General features: G+C 47.0%; 2 protein-coding genes across 7 annotated transcripts in view; both read right to left on the bottom strand.

The window, feature by feature from the left end:
* The window catches only part of NACC2 (NACC family member 2), a 61,555-nt gene extending 38,393 nt beyond the window's left edge, over window positions 1–23,162 (bottom strand). Inside the window, exon 1 of one of the 4 annotated variants that reach the window (XM_081178774.1) lies at window positions 23,048–23,162. The gene's annotated coding sequence lies outside the window, so the exon portion shown is untranslated. Of the gene's footprint in view, window positions 1–7,223; window positions 7,391–8,015; window positions 8,124–23,023 lie in introns of those variants that run through there. The other 3 variants (XM_081178772.1, XM_081178775.1, XM_081178776.1) reach the window with 3 other exon arrangements.
* Window positions 19,238–23,185, bottom strand: TMEM250 (transmembrane protein 250). Of its 3 annotated transcripts, none has more exons than XM_081178926.1 (3): window positions 23,048–23,178; window positions 21,178–21,235; window positions 19,238–19,848 (listed from the first exon to the last, which is right to left on the bottom strand). In XM_081178926.1, exon 3 carries the CDS (start codon window positions 19,705–19,707, stop codon window positions 19,288–19,290), a length of 420 nt encoding a protein of 139 aa, XP_081035052.1. In that variant the 5' UTR covers window positions 19,708–19,848; window positions 21,178–21,235; window positions 23,048–23,178; the 3' UTR covers window positions 19,238–19,287. The 3 variants fall into 3 exon arrangements, with proteins under 3 accessions (XP_081035052.1, XP_081035051.1, XP_081035053.1); XM_081178925.1 differs by having other exon boundaries at window positions 23,024–23,163; XM_081178927.1 differs by lacking the exon at window positions 21,178–21,235 and having other exon boundaries at window positions 23,048–23,185.
* Window positions 23,186–24,586: the final 1,401 nt, after the last annotated feature.

The following is a 24,586-nucleotide window of genomic DNA, read 5'->3' as shown; positions in this document are numbered from 1 at the left end:
GAACAGATGGATCAGTTTGTTTTCTTCACTATTTGAGAAAGAGGGAATTTATAAAATCAGGAGCAGCAAAGGCTGCGGCCAAATTCACTGGCATTCTTGGATTGCTGTTTCAGATGTTGTCATTCTACATCCATAAAACAGTTTTGGGAACGTCTCCCTGCACGTGGCTGGCAGCTGGAGACACAATTTTGGGGTTAAGTGGGATAACAATTTAAATACTGTACATAAAAATAAAAATAAAGGAACTCAAACATCCAAGCAAGTTATTCAAAGGCAATCCCAAGAGTCCAAGATGTCAATCAGATCTGGAAGACCGTACATTTCAGGCAAAAATGCAACTTCCAAAGACAAACTAGCATTGGTGGGAGGGGGGAATCTCCTTCCCTGCTGGCAGCTTACACCTCCCCCTTGCAGATCCCAATTGCTAACTCTGGGAGTTGTTGGACCTGGTGCTTAGACAGAGGCACTTGGTGTGTCTTCCCACTGGCCCTGCAGAAGGGAGAGCTGCTAATGAGATTGGGGCAAAGTGTAAGGCAGAGAGGAAGGGAGCAGGCCCTGCCACAGCTGGTGGACAGGCAGCCTGTGGCAGCACCAATGCGTCCTGAGAGCCAATACTGCCACCTGTAAGAGCAGGACTGAGTGGGAGGTGGCAGGCAGGTGTCCCTTGGGGACCAACAGGACCCAGGGCTTGTTGCCTTGAAGTCCCCCACTCCCCAAATGTGTGTGTCTGTGTTCCCATTTCAGGATAACTGGCTCAGCAGGGGGTCAGTGCGGAATAAAAATTGTGCAGTTAAGATGAGAAGGGTAGGAAGAGAAGATGGTCCAAGATGCTTGAGCAGCTTCAGAAGTCAGAAATGCAGGCAGCATTAACATTTTAATTGTTATGCATCTTTTTAATCTTCCTTCACACTAATGATTTTACAGTCTTCAAAAAAAACAACAAGAGGAAAACTGCTGAGAACAAAAGAACCCCTCCAACGTTTAACAGAATTTAAGTCCATAATGAGAACTGAAACAAGCCTAGTAATCTATGGTGCATTAAAAACAGAAAACGTTTCTGCAAGCATCAGGAAATTCAAATTTAGGGTTGCAACCTTAACTCTGCTCTCTTGCAGAGATGCATTAAAACTGGGCATCAAAGTGCTTCTAGATATGAAGATTCTGGAAAAGGCAACACTTCAGAAGATCAAGTATGCTGTAAGTGGAGGACTATGGCCAAGTGGGGGTGGGGTAGGGCCCCAGGATCAATTCCCATTCAACTATGGAGCTCACTGGGTGATTTCAAGGCCAGTCATTGCCTCTCTGGCTGGCCTACCCCACAAGCTTGCTGGGAAGGAAAATATGGGGAGAAACGCTGCACCCCTTGTAGACATGCAAACATGGCAGGTAGGCAGAGGAATTCACTGATAACAAGGGGTAGAAGTGGCTGCCAGGCAGAAGACTCCTCTGTCCGCCTAGGGATATTTGGGAAGGCATCATATTGGGGGCACTGCTGGTGAACAGGTGGGCAGGAGGATAAAAAATGCAAAAGCAAGCAAGGGCTTTGCTGCTCTGCAAAGAGGCTCCTTTGCTTTATTATTACTTCAGACATTAAGGTGTATGCCGTGTACTTATATTAAGCAAAAGAGCAATTTACAGACCCAAAAGGAAAGAAATGCTCCATTTGTCCCACATGCTAATTCTAAAACAAGGTGCAAGATTTAGGAGAGGGGCTGAAATATCCTCCAATCCCCAGCTTTCCCCCCCTTGCTTTTTTTCTTTTTTCTTTGGTAGCCAGGTGCAGGGCTACAGTTAAAGAATGTCATGAACCTGGGTGGCAACCAGGCAGACCATGAAGCGAAACAGTGGCTGAATCTTTGCAAAGCTCACAAAGCAGATTCCTCGCTATGATCCCTGGAAGAGTTTCATGTTATTTTGGTGCAGCAGGTTTTGAGAACACAAAACCAGGCCCAAAGAGCCTTGTGTGATTTCACTGGCTACTGTGAGTCCCAGAAACCACGCCACTCTCTCCTATCCCCGCCAACACAAAAGGGTTTGTGTGTTCTTTTTCAGTCCTTTTCACAGGCACCAAGCAAGAAGTAATCCAGCTTCTTTCTTAAGAAAGCATAAAGAGGGTATCTCTGTGCCCAGAGCAAGTAGACTATGCCTGTGAGTATGTGCAGAGTGCTAAACACAGCCACTGCAAAGCTACCATTCTGCAGGTTGTAGCTCCCATCCCTTACCCTGAAAAAGTCCTTTTAGACATTCACTGGAGCAAACTGTCCCTGAAATCCCTGGAGATCTGGCCTCTGCACCAGTGTTAGAAACTCAGATATATAAACTAGGCGCCAAACAACTCCTTAAACCAGGGTTATAGACACCAAAACAGAATGTCTACTTGCCATGTTGGGGCCAGACAGCTTGAAACTTCTATTTTTCAATACGGCTTTTTGTTCCTGTAATTCATTCTGATTGTGCAGATAAAATATCACTGATAGAATTCTACAGGATTAGTTGTTAACGTGTGAAAACAGGCAAGATCGAAGGATCCCCAGGCATGCACCTCCAGATGGTGGAGATGTAAGCCATCTTGGCGCCTGGGCATCTTCACTTGATCACCTGGCACCTGGTGAATTTTGAACACTGCTCTGCCCTCCTCGATGACTCTCTTCATGAGGCAGAGAAGGAAGAGGAAGATGAAGAGGAGGAGCCTGCCTCTCCTCTCAATTCATGGGGCTCTTGACAGGTGGGACAGGATGAAATTTTCAGAAGATTTCATTCTGTGACCCAAACGCAAATTAATAATAATAATAATAATTAAATAAATAATAGCAAGACTAATAATACTGGAGGAGTATTATTTATGCATTTTATTGAAAAGCTTCAAACCCTTTGGATGAAGCAGAAAATATGCATGAATAAATAAAAGGCAGGCTGACCTAGAAAAGGCACTGCTCAGATTTCTCCCTCCTTCAGAAATTTCTCTTCCATGGCAAACTTAAATGGCTGAAGTAAATGTGTGCATTCAAAAAGGGGTGGGGGTGGGGCTTGATAAGGATCTGTGAGCTTCCAGGACTTATGGGTTTTGAGACCAGGGAGATAAGAAACACAAGAGTAATTGCTTCACTGTTTGGAGATGGAGCTTTCAGGCTCCCCCTGAATGCCAAAGGCAGCTGCTCCTGGCCCTGCAGCAACCTGGATCACAGCTGTACTAAGCCTCAGGATCATGTTTTATATGGGCAGCTCTTACTTCCATCCCGCTTTGCAGGCAGTGAGCCATGTGTTCAAGAGGTGAAAGGTCACTTGTTTGTGGTCTTGCCTAGGAAGGCCTGGCCCCAACTTTGGACCAAATCACAGGTCCCAACAAACATCAGGCAACAACAGTTCCAAGAGTGGAGGCAGTTTTCCCCCTGACAAGCAAGCCAGGTCATGGAACAAAACATTACACATGATTTACCGTATTTACTCAAATGTAATGCACACCTTTTTTTGGCCAAACTAAGTCTTGAAAATTAGGGTGCACATTAGGTTTGATGGTGCATTTACATTCACCACAAATACTTCTTTGGTTTCAAGGTTTTGAAAATGGAGGTGCATTGTGCATTAGATTCGCATAAATACAGTAATCACTATGAAGAATCTTCCCAAGGTATAGATTTTTGTGACTTCCCTTTGAAAAATTAAACAAAATGAAGAAGAAGATGAAGATGATGATGATGAAGAAGAAGAAGACAGCCTTGGCTAATGAATCACAGTTCCCAGCAAATGAGCACTGGCAAGTGACACAGTGAAATATGCCTGCAGCAAGGGAGAAACATATTTTGCAAATGATCTCATTGGAAAGAAAAACCTGGGCTGGCCTTGGATTTGCTACAAAAAAATTGGCACAGAGATTATCAAAAGCCTTGTCACTGGGATGTAATGGCAGGTCAGATGGGGAAGGAAAGGACCCTGGGAGGTTTGTGCTCTCTTGTTAGCTGGCTGAACAATCACTCTCTCGATTACTAATCATGTTTTAATTTTCATATTTGAAATCGCTTCATTCAAGTCTTGTTAGCAAAGCCCCCCTAAAACAGGAGATAAACTGGGCTGTCAAGATCGAGCCCCACAGAAAGAAGAGTCAACTCACAACAAGGAAAATGTTAAGCCAGCAATTTGCACAAGATGCTCTCAGCTGGCCTCAGAGGCACCAGCAGAGTTTAAGAGAGGAATTAACAAAAAATGTACAATTCTCTCTGCAGCCATCTGCTGTTGCATAGAACTTAAACAAGGCAAGGGAATGAAGTAATAACAAGAGGTACAAGCCACTGGTTGGAGGGAAGAGCACAACCCTTCATTTCCTTCACTGCCTCCCATCGCTGCCTCCTTTTACCCCCCCCCCCCAATATTTGGTGGTGTCTGTCAGCACCAAGTGCTGCTTAGGGCTGCCCTTGATGACTGCCCCAAAGTCACAACTGGAGCAGACCTGAGCCACTAGCTCTTGCCTGGGTGGAGCACCAGAATGTAAATGATGCTCCTTCTAGCACCTCCACATTTCTAACACTAGATAAGTGGGGCCAAGCATACTTCATAGGATCACGTCTGCCACTGGGCCCTGTTAAGGCCTCCAAGATCCACCTGGAGAGGACTGCTATTTAAGGTTATAGGAGAGTCAGGGCACACAGCAGGGGTTCTGAAGCTACACCCATCCACTGTGAAGACTGAGCACCTGCAAAAAATGGTGCAGGTCTTTGCTCTTTAACTTCATCTGGCTTCTGATGACTCTGGGTTATGGAACAAAGGAGTGAACAAATACACCAGAGTGGGATCTCTTCCAGTAGCACCACCCTCGCCCTGTTGCACAGATATCATTTTCCTTACATCTGAAACTGTGAGCAATACCCCAAAGCTACCCCTCCAACTTTTTATTTTTGGAAAAAACAATTTTATTGGTTTCTAAACAAATACAAATACAATAACCATTAAATGCTTATCCAGCAGTACAACTTCGTTTTCCCCAGAGACCACACAACAGCTGGAGCCTAAACATTTAGAAGCAAAGCCCACAGAACAAAGAAGCATATTTGGATGGCAAGCTTGGACACAAATCTAAAGCCAAAAGCCCAGGAAAACATCACATCCAAACAGCCCCCAGTGAAGAAATCACTACCCTCTCTTTCCTTCAGAGCTAGGAGCAAATATTTCTATATGACTATGTTGAAAGTAATAAAAGTGAGAGTTGTCATGCTTGGGAAAACTCTCCTCACTCTACACTTTATAAACATTACTACAATTTGGCACAATTTCTGTTTTAAAGTGAAATCTGAAGCGTACCTTTATTTGAAGCTTTGCATAACACTTCATGACCCTAATGGAGACCTACCATAAGTCCACAAAAACTATAAACTTGTGTCAGAAAACTCCACGTTGTTCCTGAAACTAACAATTCAGGGCTCAGGAGTGTCTCCTCTGTACAGGTTGAGGCCAGGTATGTTTGCTAAGGATTTGCGGAAATTTGTAAAATCGTCCTATAAACACAAACTGTGAATGCTGTGAAAATCACAAGAGTCAGGCCCAGAAACTGCATGACAGGAAAATATTTCGCTCAGGCAGCAGAATACTAATTCATAGGAGCAGCTTTGACAGGAAGAGAACAGCCATAAATTCCACTATGTTTACCAAATTCAACTTCAACTGCTCTTTAATATTTCAGTTAGCAAAAGGTAAGAGCGTGTACCAGCTCATCAATTCCTCATGTCACAAGACCAACCCTGGGCATGCAGCCAGGGCATCAATCCGCACAGCCCTGCAAAATGCCTCCCAAAGAGGAGGAAACACACAAGTCAGTCTCCCAATTAACGGAGCAGCATGTAATGGATCCACGTCATTTTTAAGTGCTTCTGTACTTTGCTGCCGCAGCATAGAGACTCACGTACTGGAGTACAGTGCCCCCCTCCTCTTCACAGAAGCTGAACCATTTGGAGGAGTCCTGGGGCACCAAATGCATTTTTAACCACAGCATGTTCAGGAACACACCAGCACTGGGAAAGGAACTTATCTGGCTTGGAATCCAAGAAAACACACAAACACACACACGTCTGCTGAGGTCAGGAAGTGTATTCTTGATCAACTGGGACAATACACAGCACTATCAAATTCTAATAGCTCTCCTCCTGCCCTTCCTAAATAAACTTCCACATGTGCCACACCATCTTCTCAGATGGTGCACCACTGCTCCTAAACTAAAATCAGGTATTCATTAAAACAAAATAGCCTTAAGAAATTCTGAGAAGTCCTTTTCCCATGAGGCATCTACATTGACCATAGGGGAGCAGAATCACACCTGCTGGTCAGTCAGGCCGCCCATTGGCAAATTTTGAGGAAGCCACTTCCATCCAAGGGTGTAAAGAGATTTGGAGAGAAAGACTAAGAAATGAAAAAACAACATATTTCTACTCCAATTGTCAAATTATTTCCAATAAAGAAACCAATCTTTTAAAACTGCGCAACATAGGCAAATTCTTCCAGAACACCAAGGTTACTTTTCTTGAAAAGCACCAGTGTCTGTCTACCAGTTGCACAACTCCTCTCTAGTCCACCTCCAACAACACACCAGTTCCTTACACTGAGAATCTTTCTATCTGTACATCTTTGGAACTAAGAACATGCAGCCCCCTCTGCGAAGTCCTCAAACGTCTTGCCCTTGAGGGTGCATTTGCCAGGTATGTCCTGGCAACACCTGCCAAAATCCTCCTCCTTCTCTAAAAGCATTTAAAGTGCAAGGTCCATCAAAATGCTGAGGTAAGAAATATCTAAGCAGCTCACCTCAGTGGAGGAGGAGGAAGTGTGTGTGTGTGTGTGTGTGTGTGTGTGTGTGTGTGTAATACACTAGCCCTCTGGCTCTTTCTAGCCTTTGGAAACTTAAACCATCCTGCCCTGCAAAGTGACAGCCAATACGCCATTTTTTGCTTGCTGACCATCTCTTGCACCCATTATCCAGCTGCTCTGTTAATTTGATTAACACACTGAGCTAATTGTATTCAAAGAAGAATCTACCAGACATAACCCTCCAAAGAATTCTTACAGGGGGGAGGGGGGCATGCGCAGGTGAAGAGAAGCAGAACAGAACTCCCGAACCAATGAGGACCACTTCCCTCACCCCAGAAAGGGATGCAACAGGTATGGAGGGCTGCTCCTTCTGCCTGCATCCCCCTTCTTCCAGCAAAGAAAAGGATTGAGGGATGGTCTCCAAGAGGAACACTTACCAGTTGTGGGCTGTCTGGGGCCGCTTGTCCTTTCAGGGGTCCTGAGACAGGGGGTGCTGCTCTCCCTTCCCAGACTTTGACACTGAACTGGCAAGGAGGTGCTCAGCTGGCAGAGCAGGCAGGTGAAGGTGTCAGGGAAAGGAGTCCTAAATTGCCCCCCATCCCCCTACAAAAAGAGAAGGGAATTTGCGGTGCCTCTCTTCAAAGAGCAGGTGTGGAGGGACGCAAAAGAGGGCGAGATAGAAGGCGACTGTCGGGAAGGTGGGGAAGCAGGTGCTGCTGCACTCCAACTCCCAACAGCCCCCGCGGCCAGGGGAGAGGGCGGAGAAGCAGCACCTGGACAACCAGCACTCAGGTGTCCCCACCCCGCACCCCAGGCTACGCCCTCTCTGTAATGGGGCACGAAAGCCCCCAACCTCCAGAGTCCCCCACACGAGCAGCAGCCTGGCTCCCAGCAGACACAGTCGTCCTGGACCACTTTGGGAAAAGGACAAGCTGTGCTCGAGTTTGGGTCCCCCCCCCCTTGCAGATTTCCCTTCATATGGGGGAATGCGAAGAGGAAATCAGCTGTGTCGCTGGGGAATCTCTACTATCCTGTCCTGTCCTCTTCTAGGGCGTGGGGAAGACTCGGGTGACATAAGAGGGGGCGCAGGGCAGTGCCTGGGAGGTTGGCAGCTGACGCCCTCTCCCCACTCGGTGCGCGAGAGCAAGCGGGGTTGAAGCGGGGGGAGAGAGAGAGACCCCCTCCCCCCCCCTCCTGGGGAAAGGTAAGATTGGAGGCGGACGGCTTACCTGTGGGGCCAGCGGCGGGGCCCTCCTCCCCCTCCTCCTCCTTTCCTTCCTTCTTCCCCGGCGGCAGCTCCTCCCGGCTGGAGGCAGGAAGTGATCGTGGAGGAGGAGGGGGGAGGCAGGCGCGGCGGGGGGGCGCCTAGCCGCTCAGCCTCTACCCGCTCAGCCCCACAACACTGACGGGGGCGGGTGGGAGGCGGCACACACCCACACACACCCAGTGTTAGTTACTGGGGGTAGGGGGGGCTCACGGGGGGGGAGCCTCCCCGCCCCGGCCATAGAAGAGAAAGGGGTTTCAAAACTGCCTGAACAGAGAGGGGTGAGGGGAATATCCTGGCTAGAAAGACCTCAAGGAGTTATCAGCCTAATAATATGAAGAAGTATGTGCACCCATTGCTAGTACTACTCAGAGTAAAGCCAGATCACAGATTAATTAAGAGCCACTTTTCCATGCAGGGTACAACTTTTAAAACCAAACTTAACAGTTGCTTTATCTCCATCATCTTAAAACCTTATGACCCTCTAGAAATTAATGTGAGTTATTTAATCCACACTCACTGCCTAACTTACCTCACAGGGTTGTTGTGAGGATAATATGGGGGGGAATGTATAGGCGCCCTTGAGCACCTTTATTTATTAATTAAAATATTTATATACTGATGTGTCATGGAAATATATGGATTTACAACAATATAAAACCATACAGTAAAATAATAATAAAAGCAGAAGAATTTCCTTGGAGAAAAGAAGGTGGGATAGAAAAGCAATAAATAAATAACTACCATCACCACTCCATCAAAGGAAAGTGCTTACTTGGCATCAAAAAGATAGCAAGATTTGCACCAGGAAGGCCTTGCGGAGGGGGGTGGATCCTATGACCACCAACACCCATCTTTTGCTTCCAAATCAGAGGAGGAAGAGGCAGCAATTGTAAGCCCCCCCCCCAAAAAAAAAGTGTTTTGCCCTTTTTCTGCCTCTGGGTAGTCCCCTGCCCCATCCAAGCAGCCTCCAGGGGTGGTCACTTGGGCATAGGGCCAGAAATGAGAAAAGCAGACATGCACATGGTAATTTACTGTATTTTTCTGTGTACAGTGGTACCTCAGGTTACAAACACCTCGGGTTACAAACACTTCGGGTTACAGACTCCGCTAACTTGGAAGTAGTACCTCGGGTCAAGAACTTTGCCCCAGGATGAGAACAGAAATCGTGCGGCGGTAGGAGGCCCCATTAGCTAAAATGGTACCTCAGGTAAAGAATGGTTTCAGGTTAAGGACAGACCTCCGGAACGAATTAAGTTCATAACCAGAGGTACCACTGTATAAGACACAAGTTTTTTTTACCATAAAAAGGTTTAAAATTGGGGCTCGTTTTATACACAGGTAGTGCTGAGAGGTGTTTTCTTAATTTGGAGTCCCCAAAAACGGGGCGTCTTATACATGGGGGCGTCTTGTACACGGAAAAATATGGTACATGGCTTGATACAAATTCAGAAATACGTTACAATCAGATAAATGTTGGTGATGTGGATTAAATAAAGCAGACTATATACACATTTTTGGAATTATTCTCAAATAGAATACTCTAGAAATCTGATCAGGCTAATAATATATGTGATATGTTAGGATATCATAAACCCTTAGAACCTAAAATATTTCTGATTGGTTATCTAAAATATGTTATCTCAGAAAGTGATGAATAAATAGTGTTTAACCTTTTAACTACTGCTAAGAGCATAATAGCTAAAAATGGGGAGGGTCACTCTTATCTCCTACTATGTCTGAATGGACAGAGAAAACCTGGTTCATATGACTATGCTAACTTATCAAAAAAAGGATACTGTACATGCAAACCACCCTAACAGGTTCATGGGGAAATAGGCATTTTTTGTAATGTTTTAGAACAGTAAGTTCAAGCATCATGTACAATTTATGCTGCTTTCAGCCTTCCATTACAGGATTTATTATGCTCCTTATCTTTGGTTTATTTTATTAATTAAATCAAATAGAAGACGAAGAATAAAAATGACTGGAATGTAAATAGAAAGACAATGAACTGTGTGGCCCACTAGCTCAGCCTGGTGCTGCTAACTATGGAAGAGCAGCTTCATTTCTAACGACAATGGATCTAGTGCTGGTTTTGCTTCAAGAACTGTACAGATCAGCCCCTCTGAAAAGTCTTCCTCAGGAGAGGATGCCTCCAAGCACCTCTTTCCTCAATTTCCACAGCGTAGACATTTCTACATTTCAAGCTACTTGCCATGCTAGAGGATTTTAAAAATAATAATGTGATGCTTCAAAAACTGCTAAAGGATGAGGAATTTCATTAACACCCAGCATTTAGAGAAACAGCGTGGAGTCACAACAATACACTGTAAAATTATATTTTTAAAAGATTTTGTATTTACACGTAGAGAGAGCATGCCCTAGATTCACATTGACAAGGTACCTAAATGTACCGTATTTTTCGCCCTATAGGACGCACTTTTCCCCCTACAAAAATATGAAGGGGAAATGTGTGTGCGTCCTATGGGGCGAATGCAGGCTTTCGCTGAAGCCTTGGGAGCCTCAGGAAGCCTTGGGAGCCTCCAAACCAGGTCGGGGGACAGCGGGAAGACGCGCTGCGCCTCCCCGCTGTCCCCCAGCTTGGGCTGGCAGCGAGGAGAAGCGCGCAGCGCGCCTTCCCGCTGTCTCCCGACCTGATCTGGAGGCTGGCGATGGGGAGAAGCGCGCTTCTCCCCGCCGGCAGCCCCACAAGCTCGGGGGACAGCGGGGAGGTGGAGCGCCCCATCCCGCTGTTCCCCGACCTGGTTTGGGCTTCAGGCAGATATCCGCAAGCCGTGGGAGCCCGGCGGGAAGTCGGGCCGGTCTCCCAAGGCTTGCGGAGAGCTGCCTGTTCTGGGGGCTGGGGTCGGGGGAAGCTCAGGCTTCCCCCGCCCCAGCCCCGCACCTGGGGGGGGGAATTAAAAAAATTCTTTATTCCCCCCCCCAAAAAAAACCTAGGTGCGTCCTATGGGCCAGTGCGTCCTATGGGGCGAAAAATACGGTACTTTCCACGTGCAAGGGGGCATTTTAATTATAAACACAGCAACATTTGGGTCCTGGTGGATCCAGGGCAGATCTCCAGATGCATTTGGATTCCTATTTGGTCCTCCAATGATAAGATTGTCTGCTGCCTTGACCTGGAGCTTCTTCAGACTCTCAATTTCTTTATACTTAATAAGCCTCCAATCTGTAATCAAGCACCCTGACACATCCCAAAACATTTGATGCAATTGGTGCCAAAAAATGAAGAAAACAACACTTGAGGTGGGCTCCCAATCAACAGCAGGAGTCATACATGGAGTGCAAATACAGTGAGTGGTACCTCTGGTTACGTACTTAATTCATTCTGGAGGTCCGTTCTTAACCTGAAACTGTTCTTAACCTGAAGCACCACTTTAGCTAATGGGGCTTCCTGCTGCTGCCGTGCCACCGCCATGCGATTTCTGTTCTCATCCTGAAGCAAAGTTCTTAACCCAAGGTACTATTTCTGGGTTAGCAGAGTCTGTAACCTGAAGCATATGTAACCCGAGGTACCACTGTCTAGCATTAAAAAAATGGGGAAGGAGAAGAGACCCCATTACTGGGTGGGGAGGGGCAAAGCAGACAATTAAGAAGTAGGCCTTGGCCATTGAAGCCAACTGCAGCCAAAGACTGCTGTGCTATGCTCTCTCCTCAATAGAAAGACAATCCTCTGAAGACAGCTCTCAGCCCTGCATGGTCGCAGGAAGATAGTCACAGACCATCTACACACACACAGCATATGGCCTTATTACAAGGTTATCATATTACTTTAAAAAACCAGAATGTTAACCAGAGCATCAGCCCTCAACTACAAAAAGCGAAGCCAAAATCTCTCTCTCTCCTTGTAGATTTCCCCTATAGCAATCAATATACATTGGACTTTGCAATGCCAATTGGGTTTTGGTTTTTTTAACAGAATGCTTGATTGTAGCTCAGAGTGACATCATTGCTGGTGCAGGGATTGATTCCTCACCCCCACCTGAATATTCACACAGCATTTCAGCCAGAAGCAGCATTAATATTCCAAGGAGGAAGGGATGAAATGTACACTCTAGTTTAATGAATGACTGTAAATATATATCTGATTGATGGCATGACAGGAAATATTTCAGAAGGCATCCATATTTCAAGTCTGATGCTATTATTACAAACAAAAGGGGGGAAGCAGAGGTAGGCAGGTAGTCTATGTCACAAAAAGAACAAACAAAATTAAGGAAGAAAGAAAAGGAAAAGGCAGAAATCTAATAGGGGGGGAGCCAAAGCTTTTGCATTCCTTATTGGCTCAGGTATAGATATTGGTACTAATACTGAATGAGCAATTCCTTCCCCTCCCCCCACCTCATTAACTTGCACCCAAAGTATGATGCCCAACTCCAACAAGCCATTTTAAGTATCTGGGTTTTCCAGCTCTTGCCCCAAAGTTTGATAATGGTCTTTCATCCTGCTGAAAGAAGTGTGTTCCCAAGGATGATGTTGGAATGCCCCCCCACCAAAGCAAATCTAGTCCACCCCACCCACCCCCTTGGCATCCCTGATGGGTGGCCATGCAACCTCTGCTAAAGAAACTTTCGACTAAGAACAGTCCACCACCTTCCAATGTCACTTTTTTCACTAGCAAACAGCTCCTGCCATTAGAAAAGAACGTCTCAAAATCTTTCAAATAATTGATGCTGTCTGTCTATTATCTGGCCTTGAAGCAAAAGCAGCAGTGGTCCTTCCGATGTCGCCTTCATCAAAGGTATGGTACTCAAAGGTAGACTATGCCACAACAGGGAGGTTCCCGACCCCAAACCCAAAAATACAACTAATGGCAAAATCCATCTAGGGCAGGTCTACTTTGAGGTGGGTTAGGGCTGATGGGAGTTGTAGTCTAAAATTATCAGAGGACACTGGGTTGTGGATTAAGCCAATACAGTCAGAGTGAAGGGAGTAGTCTCTCAGCCTGGACTTTTACTGTCAGGGCCTATCAGTCTTCCCTAGTAAGCATACCACCTAACCCCACCCAGCTGCTTAAAGCCATTCTCTCCCTGGGTAGAGGGAGAGGGAGGGCCCCAATGCCCAGGTGAGGGTAGGCAAAATGTTTGGCTGGGCACGACCCACAGGTCCTGAGGCCAAACAACAGCAATAAGGGAGCCAGGAACAAAGAGGCACTCTAAACTGGGCAAAGAGCAGCCCCAGCCACCCAGCACAGAGCCTGGCGCTGCTCCAGGAGAGCTGAACAACAGCCGCCTCCACCGCCAACAGAGTCTGCTCCTACTGCTGCATCTCCAGCCTCACTGCAGCAAATGCTGTACAAACATTCTGAGCTGGTGCCAGCCCCCTCCTTGCCCCCACAGATCATGTGCTGCCAGCAGAACAGGAGAGCCTCAAGGTCATCAAAACATCAACCCAAACTGGAAAAGGGCCCAAAATGCAGCACCAGGAAACTTAGAAGCCGCCTTGGAAGGCAGGATATAAATAGATGCAATGAATAAAGCAAATCATCTTTTTGCCTGCTGGCCTCTGGGACAAAGCCCAGAAGAGTCTCCTCCCACAGACCTATCAACTCTGTGCAATGAAAAATTATCATAATTTATTAATTATATGCCACCTTATACACGCTGCATTGTGGAACATCTTTGGGAAAAGGTTAATAATAATAATAATAATAATAATAATAATAATAATTTATTTATTTCTTCCCCAGCCGCTCTAGGCAGCTTCCAACAGAAGGTTAAATATACATTAAAACATCAGTCGTTAAAAATTTCCCTAAACAGGGCTGCCTTCACATGTCTTCTAAATGTCATATAGTTGTTTATCTCTTTGACATCTGATGGGATGGGATTCCACAGGGCGGGCACCACTACCAAGAAGGCCCTCCGCCTGGTTCCCTGTAACTTCACTTCTTGCAGTGAGGGAACCGTCAGAAGGCCCTTGGCGCTGGACCTCAGTGTCCGGTTCGACGATGGGGGTGGAGATGCTCCTTCAGGTATACAGGACCGAGGCTGTTTAGGGCTTTAAAGGTCAGCAGCAACACTTTGAATTGTGCTCGGAAACGTACTGAGAGCCAATGCAGATCTCTCAGGACCGGTATTATATGGTCTCGGCTGCCACTCCAAGTCACCAGTCTAGCTGCTGCTTTCTGGATTAATTGCAGTTTCCGAGTCACCTTCAAGGGTAGAGCACATTGCAGTAGTCCAAGCAGGAGATAACTAGAGCATGCACCACTCTGGTGAGACAGTCTGTGGGCAGGTAGGGTCTCAGCCTGCGTACCAGATGGAGCTGGTACACAGCTGCCCTGGACACAGAACTGACCTGCGCCTCCATAGACAGCTGTGAGTCCAAAATGACTCCCAGGCTGCGCATCTGCTCCTTCAGGGGCACAGTTGCCCCATTCAGGACCAGGGAGTCCTCCACACCTGCCCACCTCCTGTCTCCCCAAAACAGTCCTTCTGTCTTGTCAGGATTCAACCTCAATCTGTTAGCTGCCATCCATCCTCCAACCACCTCCAGACACTCACACAGGACCTTCACTGGTTCTGATTTGAAAGAGATGTAGAGCTGGGTATCATCCGCATACTGATTAACACCCAGCCCAAACCCCGATGATCTCCCCAGCGGCTTCATATAGATGTTGAAAAGCATGGGGGAAAGGACGGAACCCTGAGGCATCCCACAAGTGAGAGCCCAGGGGCCTGAACATTCATCCTCCACCACCACTTTCTGAGCACGGCCCAGGAGGAAGGAGCGGAACCACTGTATAACAGTGCCCCCAGCTCTCCTAGATGTTATGGTCAATGGTATCAAAGGCCGCTGACAGATCCAGCACAACTAGGAAACAGCTTTCACCTTTGTCCCTAGCCCGCTGGAGATCATCGGCCAGTGTAACCAAGGCAGTTTCAGTCCCACGATGAGGCCTGAATCCCGACTGGAAGGGATCCAAATGGTCCGCATCCTCCAGGCATGCTTGGAGTTGTTCAGCAACCACCCGCTCAATCACCTTGCCCAAGAATGGAAGATTTGAGACTGGGCGATAGTTGGCCATATTGGCCGGGTCTAAAGATGTTTTTTTAAGAAGCAGTTTAATGACCACCTCTTTCAGCAGGTCTGGGAAGGCTCCCTCACAGAGGGAAGAATTCACTGCCCCACAGAGCCCATTGCCCAGCCCTTCCCAGCTTGCTTTTATTAGCCAGGATGGAGTAAACCCTACACAAATCTAAAGTGGAGTCCCTAAGGTGGCTGGATGGTGCTTTGTATGCTTCCTTTGGACAACTCCTGCTTGGCATGGGGGGAGAATACCTCCTTCTCAGATCCAGGTTCAGCAGCCAACCAATGCTGTGAGTAAGAAGAACCGACCCCAAAGGGTCCCCAGAGACCCCCACTGGCATTTTCCTTGGCCTATAACAATGTGGGGATCCTCTGGCCACACCCTTCTAAGAAGGATGAGTTTATAGCACAGATTTTGCTCTCTGGCGCTGAGTTTATTCTTAATGCTTCAAGACTCATTTTGTATATTTGATGTGTTTAATATTTACTGCCAGCTGCCCAGAGAATGTTTTGGGGTTGGGTAGCCTAAAAATATACTCTAAATATATATATGTATATCAGCTGAGACATTTGGGACGGCAAGCCACGCATACACACACACAGAGCCTTTGCATCTGTGTAGCTAATCTGGCTACTGCAGAAGTTGAGGGAGAACTAGTCACAGGTTGGAAAGAATATGGCTAAGCCATTAATAAGGCAAATTCTTGAGGAGGAGGCCTAAGTTGAACAAGTGAGAGAAAGTGGGGGTACGGGAGAGCTGGGGAGCATCTGTAACCCTGCAGGTGTTGCTGGACTCCAACTCCCAGGATGCTGCTGGGCGGCCAATGGTCAGAGATGATGAGGATGGGAGTTGGAATCCAGGGGATTTGAGAGTCCTGCCCCTTTCTCCAGCTCAGCGGGAAACATGCAGGGAGAAGGGTAGGATAATGTCTCCTAGAGTGTAATCCAGATTGCCCTCCCAGCTATTAACAGGGTCTTTCTTCTTTAAAGTAAACCAACTGGTTAGGAATTTGTGCGGACACACAAAAACCCAAAACCAAACACTCATCCATGTGGCCCCTTTTATCTGGCCTCTCTCAAGATTTCAGGGAACACATTTCTAGGAACAGAAAATCAGTGCTCAGTTTCTTTCTGACCCCACCTGGCCTTAATTTGTTTCTTCTTGGACGTCGCAGCACAGTATGGCATTTGCATAACTTGAATTATGGTGCTGCAGCTACAGCATAGAAAGGGCAAAGCAGCAGGGTGGGGGTGAAGGGCATGGATGTGTCACAGGACAGGGACTGGAGCCTCAGGAGATGGCTGGAGTCCAGTCTCTGTGTTGGACTCTTTAATGAGCCGCTCCTTATTACAATGTGTTCTGATTCACAACAGAAATAACCTCTTAATAAAAGGGATTCCAGAAAACTGAGCTGGAGGGAAACCAGCAACCAAAGTGCAAAAGTTTACTCTCCACTCCTCTTGGCCCCTCAACCATGACCTCAAGACCCCCAGCAGCTATATTCCCTATATCAGGCATCCCACACCACAGAAAAGCTTCCTCTCCTTGGTTACAATGGTCCTGGGCCTGCAAGATCTACCGATACAAACAACACCCTCCTCCTTCTAAAAAATAATAATAATCCTTATTTGTAGCCTGGATTAAAACTGCCATGTAACTATATATCAAGGTAGACCCCAGACACGGAAGAAAACAAAGAAAAATTAATTCAAAGCAATACGATTTGTGGCAATAATTTTGTCCGTAGGTCGTTTTCTGTGCAGAATCTTTTGCTTTGGTGCGAGAGAAAGAGAGAGAGAAAGCAAAGTCACAGGGTTGGCACACGAAGAAATGAAAGGAGATCTTTATTCTCCTTCCCACTCACACCCTTGTCCAAGAACTACAGACACTCTTTGACCAAGCAAAAGACAGAAGCAAAACACTTCAGAACAGACAAAAGGAAGGACTTCTTCACATGGCACATATTTAAACTCTGGAACTTGCTCCCACAGGAGGCAGTGACAGCCACCAAGGGCAGATGCTGAAAGAGCTGGCAAAAGCCCAGGATTCCGGAACTGAAACCCAGTGACAAATCACATCCCAGGAGGTGGAACATGTCTCTCACTTTCCCTTTCCAAAATAAAATGGGCTGAATGTTCTTGGCCCACCCAGATGCCCCAGGGAGCTGGCAAACCAGCATTTGGAATCTGCCATCCCTGCCTGGCATCCTGCTGCACATAAATGACTTTCAGACAGCAACACTGGCAGACCCACCACTGGGGAAAGCCTGTCCATTTGAAACTGACTGGAAGCAAAGGCTAGCCCAAAATATGACCAAAGTCCAATGTATGGGCAGCAGGAAGCTGAACAGGAGATGAAGCCCCTCACCCCCAAAAAAACAATTCACAAGGCAGATTCCTTCCACAACTCTCTCCTCCAAGAGAAGTCCATGTTCTCAGAGGCTCTTCCACCACCTTTCCTCCACCTTTTTGCTGCTTAAATGGAATACCAAGGAAAAGCTCTCTCTTCCTCCTCCCTCTCCCTCTCTGCAGAAGTTTCTTCTAGTCTTCTCCAGGACTCTGAGTCAGTGGATCACTCTGCAAATGCAAAACTGGTTCCTGCTGCAGAATGGAGGCACACACAGCCCAACATTGGCAAAAACACACACTTCAGAGTGCTTCCCATACTTTATACCAAGAACCCTGTGAGGTAGGCAAGTACTACACCAGTGTTGTAGGGGGCCGAGGCTAGCCTAAGGCTGCTTGGCAACCCATGGCAGAGACAAGAGCTGAACCTGGGAGACCCTTGTTGGTATCTCCACCATTCGCCTACCTTGGCTACACTAGCCCTGTCCATCTTCAGCTTTAATCTGGAAATCATTGTAACCCTGAAAGGAACTGGGGGTGGCTAATGTGAGAGGAAATCTCATAACGAGGGGCAAGAATGCATCAATCCACGTGCTCTTAGCTTTGTGGAATTCTCTTCCTCTGGAAGGGAAGCAGGACCCAACACCGTTCTGTTTCCAATGTTTGTCAAAAATGTTTTTCCCACCAAGCTTTCCCAAATTGGTCACTTATATTTTTGTGCCTTTTAATTCTTGTTGGCTTCACATTTTTCATTGTTTTGAGATTTGTATTATGTTTTATATTCTATTTTTTGTACACCAGTGGAGTTTATAAATTCTGAAATAAAATAGATAAATGATAGTGCTGAAACAAACAGTTCCTCAGAGTTCTGTATTTTACATCCCTCAGCCAAGATACAGGGATGGAAGTGCACAACTGTCCGTATACAGGATATGTTTTTTCAATAGTCTGAGCAAAAGAACTCTGCAGTGGAATGGCAACAGGCCGTTGAGATCCTGAGGGGCTGCCCTGAGAATGGCATTGGGGGCAGCAAGCACACAACACATCCCTGCCTCCAAGAGCAAACTCAGGAAAGACTGAAGAACAGCCACTGAGCAACAGGAGGAAAGAGCCCCCGAAAGTTCGCAGAAGTACATCACATACTTTTTAAGAAAGAATGAGGATTCAGCATGCTTAGTGGCCACCTAATTTTTAGTGCTAGTTGGAAAAGAAAACAAGGGGAGGATGGAACGGAGTACCCTGGAGGTTATCTTGGCTGGTCCCTGTTAAGAGGCGGGAATGGACTGCAACAATTTGTTGCAGGGCCCACTTAAATACCATTAGATTCCAAAAGAGATGGCTTTTGGATGGATCTAAAAGAGATTAGACAAATTCATGAAGGACAAGATTACTAAACATGTGGCTATACTCTGCCTCCACAGTTGGGGGCAGCAACGCTTCCAAATACCATTTGCTGGAAACCACAGGAGGGAAGAGGGCTCTTGTGCTTGAATCCTGCTTGTGGGCTTCCCAATGAGGCATCTGGCTGGTCACTGTGAGGACAGGACACTGGACTAGATGGGCAATTGGCCACATATGGCAGGTGCTTATGGTAAAAAATGAAGCAGATAAAAATACGATTTGTTTTCCACATATTACCAACCAAGGGCAATGAAGAATTAGAAATGAATTTCCAAGTCAACTTCCAATCCTTACTTCTAAGCGAGTACCCATTAATTTATAAACCTCAGCAGCAGGACAAAGTGAGGGAGAAGAGGACGCATTCACACATACAAGACCTAACCCAAGTTAGAGTCCAACATGCCTTCTTGACCGACATGCACTGGTTTTTTATTTATTCACATATCCACAAAGACCATGAAGCACCAGCCCAGCCCCCCCACCAGCAGCATGGTGACATGGATGCCATAGATGAGCAGTTCGTTGAAGAGGCTAAAGTCCACACGCCTCCTTCCCAGCAACAGCAGGAAGATGGTGAGTTTGTACTGGAAACGGAGAAAGACCCGGATGCTGAGGTACTGGAGGCAAAACAAGACTGACAGCACCACCCACAGGATGGAGGTAAACAGGCTGCAGCTGAAGTACAGCAAGAAACGGATGAAGCCGTACATCCACCGGGACTTCAGGTAGATGTCAAAGTTGTTGTACTTGGTGCGCACCAAGTGGGTGGTCCTGACCGGCCCACATGCAGAGTGCAGGCATGTTGTGTGGGGGCCATGGAAAGAGCGGACCCGCCGCGGGATGGGGATGACAGGCATCAGGCACCACCCCACCTTCTACAGAGCCAGAGAGCAGGGATTGCTTGGGAGGACCCAGGCAGCATCCATGAAGGTGAAGGTGGAGATGGAGGGGAAGACCGGCGACCCAGGAGCACAAGCACTTGCCGGGATGGAGGCTGCCTGCAGGAAGGAACAGAAGGAGAGTCAGGTTGAGAAAAAACCTGAGAGGGCAAGGAGGACCATGGAGAGGGCTGGAAGACTGGCTCCAAACCAGGACCCATCTGCACCCATGCTGGCCAAAAGGCTGCTTCCCAGACAGCAGTCAAAAGCAGAGTCACCCAGAGCCACCTGTCACACAGTGCAAACTATAGCTTGCTCCCACAGGAGGCCAACCTGGATGAATTATAAAGACAAGACAAAGTCATGAAGGAGGACAAGGCTATCAATGGCTACTGGTCACAATGGCAATGTTCTCCCTCTGCTGTCAGAGGCAGTATGCCTCTGAGTACCAGTTGCTGGGAATTGCAAGTGGGGAGAGCGCTGTTGCACTCAAGTTCTGCTTGCAGGTTTTTCTTTGGGGCATCTGGTTGGCCACTATGAGAGTATGATGTTGGATTAGATGGACCACCTTTGGTCTGATTGTGCAGGCCGCTCTTACATGTAAAGTCAACCTGGCCTGGCCCATGAATGCTCCAAAACATTTCCAGATTTTAACTGATCAACTCACTCTAAGATTTTCCTAGCCAATCGCCAAGCCTGGAAAATTACTAATGGAACAAGTGCAAGAGAACAACTATTGGTGGGAAGTCTATGGAGATCTTAATACATTAGGAAGAGAATCGCAGATGAACAGCTTACGCAAAATTCTCACACCATATAAGTAGGTTAAAAACTGACGGATGGTGAATCCCAAACCACTGGCTGAGTTACTGCAAAGTCAAAAAAAAATTCAGCAACTAGACTAGAATGTCATCAATAAAATGCCAAAAAACAGTTTAGCTTTGGTAAGGAAGTAGGTTGGTTTGGATGATGGAAAGCCAGGGAGTGTATGACCAGAAAGAGCTCTATCCGGGTGATTAAAAAAAGGGAAGGTGGACAGACAGGCTGGTCAGGAACCCGGATGGTTTCTTCTGTAATAGGAGAATTCTAAAAGGCCATTTTACATATGACATGTTGTCACAGGCACAGGGAAAAGCCCACATACAATACACCATCAGGTATGTAAAATGTACATTCATTTGCATCCGGAAGGACCCTTTCAGAGAGGCTACCTGTAACATTTCCCCTGCATCTGTCATGTTTTAAACACACAGTAGTACTTCAAGCTATGAGGCTTTTTATGAGGGGTTTTTTAAGCCCATGGCTTCACTGCTACACCAGGCTTGAGGCCTTGATTTTGTGATCAATCAATCCTGCCTAACACCCCTGCAACGAATCCCACCCACTAGATCTCCAGATAGCTGATGAGAGCACAGAGGATTCATCACAGAAGACACATTTAATACTCACTATCCACACTGCAGCAATGAGTCCAGACCACTGCCTACTTGCCATGCACAGCTCCATTCTGACAACGGCAAAAGGAAAGTAACTGAAAAACGTTAACTATGAGACAAATTTGCCCAAACACACAATGTTCCTAAACACTCTGACGCAACAAATACAAATACAAGATAAGAGCCCAGTCAGTGGTAGATTATGACTGCACTTCTCTCCTACAAAAGTATCCTTGCCTCCAAGGACACTGTAAAGTATCTGCATTTGACTCTTGACCCAAAAAAGGGAAAAGGAATTATTCCTCTGCTGAGCCAGGGGAACCTTCTTAGTTTATTAAAAATCACTGAAATAGCATCTTTGTTCTTAAAGCATAGGGTATCCTGTCTTCCAGGTACCACAGCTGAGCACAACAATTTCTTAAACTACTTTGCCTCCACAGCATAGCCCCTACCTGCCACTTACAATATGAAACACAGTCATCAATTTAAAATCTCTGCTTATACCTTATATGTGGAGATGAACAAGATGTGGATTTGGGGAGCTTATTACCATCATGCTTGATGACCTCTCATGAAGGTCACTAACCCTCTTTTGCCACTTGCGCACTACAGCTTCAAATCAAGAATCCAGCTCAGATTTCCCACAAATGCAAGCTGTGATTTATTCCGCACAAGTAAATCCCAGGAAGCAAATATGACCTCTACTCAAGTGGCATGTCTGAATATAAACAATTAATGCACAAATGAGTGAATCTTGTCTGCATCTTATTTCTCACTAGGCAACTTTTCTGCTATGATATAGCAATTTCTTTCATTCAGATGTGGGTTTATTGATAAACAGCGCTTTTCACCTAGAGAAAAAAGTGCTGGTACTCACCATGAAGTTTTTACAGTAAATGCCACACTTTTAATCAATGCTTTTCTTCTAAGAAAAAAGGTGCTGGTACTGCATACCTTTGCGTATCCCCAGGGGAAAAAAGCACCGTCTATTTCTACATATTTGACCCAACTGCGGGAGGCAGTGGAAGACAGGAGTGCCTGACGTACTCTGGTCCATGGGGTCACGAAGAGTTGGACACGACTAAACGACTAAACAACAACAACAAATTTCTACAAAGGTCTTCCATCTGAATTTACCGGTACAGTATAACATAAAATATGTCTCTTGCTTCCCTGTCAACTATTACACATAGGAAGGTGACCAATACAGGGTCAGACCATTGACCCTTCTTGTCCACCCGCATGGACTGGCAGCAGTTCTCCAGGGCTTCAGGCAAGATTCCAGCCCTACCTGGAGGAGATGCTACCTGCAGACCACGCTCTACCACTAACCAAACCAGAGATGCTTCCTGCCACCCTCTGCAGGGCCTTCCTTAAGCCCGACATTCACACGGGCGAACAAGGCAAAGGAAAGAAACTCAGCAACAGCAGGAGCATGGCTGGTGCTCTGGTGACCCCATGGACGGTGCACTGGGAAGCTGACCCACAGAGCAGCTCAGTCATCAGCAGTCGCCAGGCAGGGGCATTTTTGCCGTGCAAAAGGCAGGCGGCCTCAATTCTTCCAGGCTGCCCAAAGGGCCGGTCATCCATTCACCCGTTTGTTTGGCTGCGTGGGGGTGAGAGGGGCGGCGAATGGGGCAAGGCAGGCAGAAGCCGGGCAAGCCCCAACGAATCCGCCCAGCCTACTCCGCAGGGCTGTTGTGGGGATTATCACTACGGGGAGGAGGGCAGCGGGTCCACGTGCAGCGCCCTGAACTCCCTCAAGGGGCTGAAACACCATCGCCGTCGGGACTTCCAGAAGCCCTTTGCCACTCCCAACCCTTCTAGGCATTATGGGGGTTCTCCCGCCTCACACTCACCCGCGGGGCATTCTGTGGACTCACCGGGGACCAGCGGAGGCGGCGGAGACTATTCATGGCTAGGGAGGGACGGGAGGAAGGGACGGACGGGCGGCGGCGGCACCACGACTGATCTGTCTCTCTCGTCCCCTCAGCTTTTCTGCCTTCCTTCCTTTGGGGCAGCGGCGAGGAAAGAGCCGCGCGGGCCGATGGCATCATCGCAGGGCGCCAATCCGCCGCGGCCTCCAAGGCGGAAGTGCGAACCGGGAAGCGGTTACCTAGCAACGGAGAGGAAAGTCCAAGGCCTTGTTGTGGCCTTGGGCTACATTCAACGGCATGCATTAAAGTGGCTTCATATTGCTTTAAGCCAGTCGTGGCTCTGCACCTCCCCCCCCCCCATAAGAAAAGAATACTGGGAAATGTAGTTTGTGTAAGGTGCTGGAGATGGGTACGAGGCTCTACAGTTACAATTCCCGGAGTTCCTTGCGAAAAGGGATTGATTGCCAAACCACTCTGCAAACTGCAGCTCACAGATCCCAGGATCCATGGAGCGGGGGCGGGGAGGGGGGAGTCAGGGCTCTTTAAAAGTGGTCTCTCAGCGCTTTCGGTGCATAGTGTGAACGTACAATTGATTTACTTTCTCCTGCCTGGAAAGGAAAAGTTGGAAAAATGAAAGGCAGGATGGGGTCTCTAGCCTTCCAGCGGTTATGCTGATGGGAGCCACTGGGGGTAAACAACATTTGGAGTGGCACAGATGCTCCTCACCCTTGTAAACTCTCCTTTTTTCACTTTTTTCTCGATTTTTGCAACTAATCCCATTGATAACAACTCCCACGTTGGGAAAATTCACTGCCCTGTCGATTGTTTAACTGTAGTAAAAGAAGCCCTTTTCTATAGGATTGGGAAATCAACCATTATTTAGTTATGCTGTTATCTGTGGCACTGGAGTTTTATTTCCATCTCCCACATAAATTCAAAATAAAAAAAAATCCTTCCAGTAGCACATTAGAGACCAACTAAGTTAGTTATTTCCTGCCAACCTAGCAGTTCAAAAGCACATCAAAGTGCAAGTAGATAAATAGGTACCGCTCTGGCGGGAAGGTAAACTGCGTTTCTGTGTGCTGCTACGGTTCACCAGAAGCGGCTTAGTCATGCTGGCCACATGTCCTGGAAGCTGTACGCCGGCTCCCTCGGCCAATAAAGAGATGAGCGCTGCAGCCCCAGAGTCGGCCATGACTAGACCTAATGGTCAGGGGTCCCTTTACCTTTACCTTTAAGTTTGTTATTGGTATGAGTTTTCGTGTGCATGCACACTTCTTCGAACACGGTTTGTTATTGGTATGCACACGAAAGCTCATACCAATAATAAACTTAGTTGGTCTCTAGGGTGCTACTGGAAGGAATTTTTTTATTTTGTTTCGACTACGGCAGACCAACATGGCTACCTACCTGTAACCACATAAATTCAGTTGCTGGTAATATGTGGCTTCCCATACTGCCCGGGATATTTTGCTTCTCCTGCAAATTTCCTGGGAACCACCCTAACCCTGGCAAAAGCACTTGAGGAAGGTGCAGAGCAGGGCA

Source organism: Podarcis bocagei, assembly GCF_964188305.1.
Source record: "Podarcis bocagei genome assembly, chromosome: Z".
Classification (NCBI taxonomy): domain Eukaryota; kingdom Metazoa; phylum Chordata; class Lepidosauria; order Squamata; family Lacertidae; genus Podarcis; species Podarcis bocagei.
Note: the sequence above shows the minus strand (reverse complement) of the source record. Positions and strands in the feature narration are given on the sequence as shown.